Here is a 5,162-nt window from a genome sequence, read left to right on the forward strand (position 1 = left end):
TTATAATTACCTAGTATTACCTGCAGTCTAATATTATTTTTATTTAACTTTAATAATATGTATTGTATTTTGTATATTTTAAACATTAAAAAAAATATGTGCGGAATTACAGTGTCAAAAAAAATCTTTTATGCGGAGTTAGGGTGTTTAAAAAAAACTTCGTATGCGGAGTTAAGGTGTCGAAAAAAAACCTTGTATGCGGAGTTAAGCTGATATATTATAAAATGGCGACGATCCGTGCGGAGTTACGGCGCACCGAGTCATACAGGTGAAAATATCGCAGCCGTTCTTTCGATTATTTTTAATCAATGGGATATAAGTAATAAAATAGTAACTGTAGTTTCGGATAGTGGATCAAATATAAAAAATGCAATTAATGAGCATCTAAAAAAATATCATCACCCCTGTGTAGCCCATACCCTTAATTTAAGTGTTAATGAAGCTATTAATAAAAATACAGAATTTCTCCAAGTACTAAAAACATGTCGGGCTATAGTAGGGCATTTCAAACATAGTCGTTTTGCGACAGATAAACTACAAGAATTTCAAAAACAGATGGGCCTCCCTGAATTAAAAGTTAAACAAGATGTTAATAACCGGTGGAATTCAAGTTTAATTATGATTGAGAGGCTCATTAAAATTAAAGATCCATTATCTGCTGCAATATCATCGCTTCGTCGAGCTCCAAATGGTTTAACAGCAATAGAGTGGGATATAATAGCCGATTGTGTTAAAATATTGAAACCTTTTGAAAGTATGACATCAGAATTATCCGGAGAAAAGTACCCGACATTATCATTAGTAATACCACTAATAAGAGGTCTTCAGTTTATGGTAAAAAATATAAAACCTGAGACTGATGCTGGAATATTATTACAAAATTCATTATTAGATATAGTCGCGAGGCGCTTAGGAATCTTAGAGAAAAATAAAATAGTAGCTAAATCAACTTTTTTAGATCCGAGATTTAAAAAAACCGGATTTGGATTAGCTGATAATGCTGAGAACGCTCAAAAATGGATAATTGAAGAGCTTACTTCAATTATTTGTCTTAAAAATGAAGATCATAATAATATAACAGAAACATCTGCACCAGCAACTGAGCCTTCTAATTCTTTATGGGAATATTTCGACACTAAGTTATCTGAAGTCAGAAGTGTTATTAACCCAGAAGTAAATGCAACATTAATTGTTCGTCAATATATCGAAATATCACATTAATTGCAGCGTGGAAAAAATTGCCTAGATTTTTGGAAACAACATAAGCACACATTTCCTGAATTGTACAAGTTGCAGTTAAAATATTTATGTATACCTGCTACTTCAGTTAGAGCGTGTGTTTTCCAAAGCTGGTTTGTTGACGAATGATCGCAGAAATAAGTTGTCTCCAAAAAATTTAGATTACATAATATTCTTAAATAGTAATTATAACATGATGTAATGTACTAATATATTATATTTAGATTGGCGATTCAATAATAATTTTGTTTCTAATTGTTAATTATAAAAAATATTTTGTTTTGTTTTTATAAGTGTTTTTTTAATAAGTGTAAGTATGGTTAGATGATCCTTTTTTTGAAGTCGACAGGTCTCTATAATTTAATGTAATGATTCACATTTGTTTTTTTCCTCCTTTTTTGTTTCTTTTTTTGTTTTTTTTTCTTATATAAATACTTAGAAACCATATTAATATCTCTAATATTGTAATATCTTAAAAAAGAAAAAATGCTGTTAAAATCTTGAGCTCTGTAACTAATGGCCATGTAGCTGCCGAGTTTTTTTTCTTGATCAATAAAAAAAAAAAAAAATGAGTGTAATTATGAATTTGTATTAACCAAGTTTTTAATTTTGTATTAATAAGTTAAATATTGGTTGATTTTTTATCAATAATGTTTAATGTTTTGATTATTTTAATCGAATAAATATATCGACCATGACGAAATAATATTTCGATTATTTTAATCGAGTGAATATCTCGATTATAGTAATATCTCGATTACTAATTACTCGATTATCGAAATCATTCGATTATTCCCATCACTAGCTCAAACCGGCCTTCGTCCTGCGCGACGACCCGTTGGCCGACCACTCATATGCCGCCCACGTCATCGATCGCCAACGTACGGAGTTAAAAAACCAACAAGTTTGTTTTTCTCCTCCGATGGGGAGTAATGTGGCGGCGCAGCCACCACATAATTTCCTCCCGGACGATGTCGGCATTGTAAGGCGTTGACCACCCCCCTTTCAAACCAACGGTCGGTTTTGCGCGACGGCTACGGTCTAGCCGCCGCCCGGACTTTTTTTATCTCCCGCGACTTCGACGACATACACTCGCTCGTCCGTTCGACTCCTCGCCTACGGCAACCAAAAGAAACCTCGTGACCAACGCTACTCGCCGTTAACAAATTTCACTTCTGACACCATATTCCTTGTGCATTGTTCGGCATTCGCTATTGTAAAAAAATATATATTAAAACTCTTACCAACGAACCACCGTGTTTTGTTTCTCTTTTTTTGTTTTCCTCATTTCACGTCACGAACACGTGACATTGTTGGAGGTAGCCGGTACTAACTGTTCCGACTACTCCACAATGTGTTACACATTCATACGGGCATCTGTTTTTTTGATATTATCATAATAGCTATTACCTAGTTAAAATTTAAAAAATACAATAAAATTAATAAAAATGCTGTAGACAGCCTATAGTATGAATTACGATAGATACAATTTAAAATAAACAAATATGAAGTAAGTAATGACTGCAGATACAATACCCTTGGTGTTTTATTGACTGTATCGACTCAAAAATATATCTTATATTGACTAATCTTCTTCCATTCAGACTATCAAATGAGTTATTTACTTCGGTATTATTATTTTCCTGCTCAACTACTTCGGTAAATAACTTAGTGTTTAATGGAGTAGAAGCAAAATATGATTTGGTTTGATGAGAGGTAAAGTTATCATGGTACGAAGATTCGGCGTTTATAAATTCGACATCATTGGTATTAGTTCTATGCATAAATAAGAAATCAGCGTTAAATTAAAGCAGAACCTATTTCGTAACTATCAATATTTTATCTATCAAAATAAGTTTTTTTAGACGGTATATACCTACACATTTTTCATGTCAAAAGTTGTAATTTATTTATTTTCTATTTAACGTTTTTTTCTCTTTACTTTTAGATATTTGAACGAAATGATGAATATATTATATTGATTATACAATGATGTGTGTTTTTTTTTGTGTCTGTGTACACTGTACAGCATAACTAGTCGAAATACTGCTTCAATTTCAAACTTCAGGGGTGGTTCCCGATGACAAAGTGAATATCCTTGGTGCATTATAGAGGTCAAAATTACGATATTAAATATTTGTTATTTTTCAAAAAGTATAAGTCGTAGATACTTGAAAATTTCACCAGTTCTTTAGATTGGCATTTTCTTTACATGATTTAATTTTTAAAATATTTTGAATTTTTTTGAGCTATTTATAGACAACTGAAATTTTCGATTTTTCTGATAATTTTTTTTTTTAAAGTAGCGATAAATTATTTTTGGCTTTGTCAAAATACTTGAAAATTGAATGCAAAGTTTCTCATAAGTTATTCTTATAGTGATTAAAAAATTATAAGAATACATAGGCACGATTTTTTTATTGACATTTGAAGTTCAAATATTGACAAAAATTCGTAAAAATTATCTCCGTTCAGAATCGTTTTTCGTATGCAATGATACCTATCATCATATTCAAATTTAACACTTTTGTAATGTATAATAGTAATAATAGTAATGCATACGGCCCCTATAATGTACAGCAGAGCGATACCCACTTACCCGCTTTTTTTTGAATTGGCGATAAAATTGTTTTGGCCGAGTCAAAATACTTGAAAATTTAATACAAAGTTCCTCATAAGTTATTCTTATAGTGATTCAAAAATTATGAGAATACATATAGGCATCATTTTTTTTATTAGCATTTTAGGTTCAAATATTGACAAAAATTGGTTAAAAACATGAATATTTGCAAATTATTTTGTTGTTAAAATTTAAAAAATACTAATAACTAATTTCCAATAACTGTTTTACTTACCTACTGACAGTAGTAAGTTCTATGGTATTATTATCTGTCAAATTATTTTCAGATACTGATAAATGAGCATTTCCCTGTCACAATCAAAATAAAATAATACTGAATATTCTTCAATATTTAAAATAGTAATATTATTCTAAATTCTATATGTGTTTATATAATTACCTGAACATCGCAGCTATGATCTTTGTCACTTTTTTTTTTTATCGATTGTAAATTGTTCAATCTGTGTTTTTTTAATTTAGGTGCACTTAACTTACGCCTAGTTTTTCGGCCAAAACGCCAGTCCTTACCCATTTTTTAAAATAATGAAAAAAAAACACGAAACACTGGACACTTTACAGACAACTTTACTGATCGGAGTGTAGTGTTGAAATCAAATGATTCATATAGGCGGTATAACTTTATATTTCCTAATATAATATGTGTATTTTATTATTATTATTATCCATTAGTGATTTTGCTATACCTATCCAGTAATCCTTATCCACTAATTGTTTCCAAGAATCGATGTCTCGCCGCACCGAGCAACCGCCGCTGCGCGCCGAGCCGCCGGAAGAAACTCTCACACGCGCACGCACATGTCAATGCATAGCGAAAAACGAAATATATTCTTGTATGCATAACTATAAAAACTGCTAAAAGCGGTAGTAAATTAAACATACTTCCTGAAGTTTGATTGAAATTTAAAAAAAAGGTTGAATTTATAATCTTCTAGACTATGCTCTTTAGGAATCACTTTTTTGATTTAAAATCAGATATGCTCAAAATAAATACAAATATAATGCAAATATTTCATAAGATTTTTGAAAAAAATACCTTAATTTTAAGGGCTTTTAAAATTGAAAATCAAAAATCGACTTCCTAAAAAGCCTAGATATTTTGTCAAAGAGTTCATACATGTATGAATAATTTAAATCGGACATTCCGAAGTATGTGTAATTTACTACCGCTTATTGGTCTAAAACGTATTAAAAATACGCGTGCTGCAGTCCCCTCAAACGTTTTTTTCTTGGTCTAAACTGTGTTAAACTTTAACTTAAAATTTCAAATAGTGGCCAAGTTAAG

General features: G+C 30.7%; 1 protein-coding gene across 1 annotated transcript; it reads left to right on the forward strand.

Annotated features, from left to right (window-relative positions):
* The first annotated feature begins 555 nt into the window (after positions 1-555).
* LOC111027147 (zinc finger BED domain-containing protein 1-like) lies at positions 556-1,221 on the forward strand. Its single transcript, XM_022305375.1, has one exon. It carries the CDS (start codon positions 556-558, stop codon positions 1,219-1,221), a length of 666 nt encoding a protein of 221 aa, XP_022161067.1.
* Positions 1,222-5,162: the final 3,941 nt, after the last annotated feature.

This window comes from Myzus persicae, unplaced genomic scaffold (genome assembly GCF_001856785.1).
Source record: "Myzus persicae strain clone G006 unplaced genomic scaffold, MPER_G0061.0, whole genome shotgun sequence".
NCBI classification, from domain to species: domain Eukaryota; kingdom Metazoa; phylum Arthropoda; class Insecta; order Hemiptera; family Aphididae; genus Myzus; species Myzus persicae.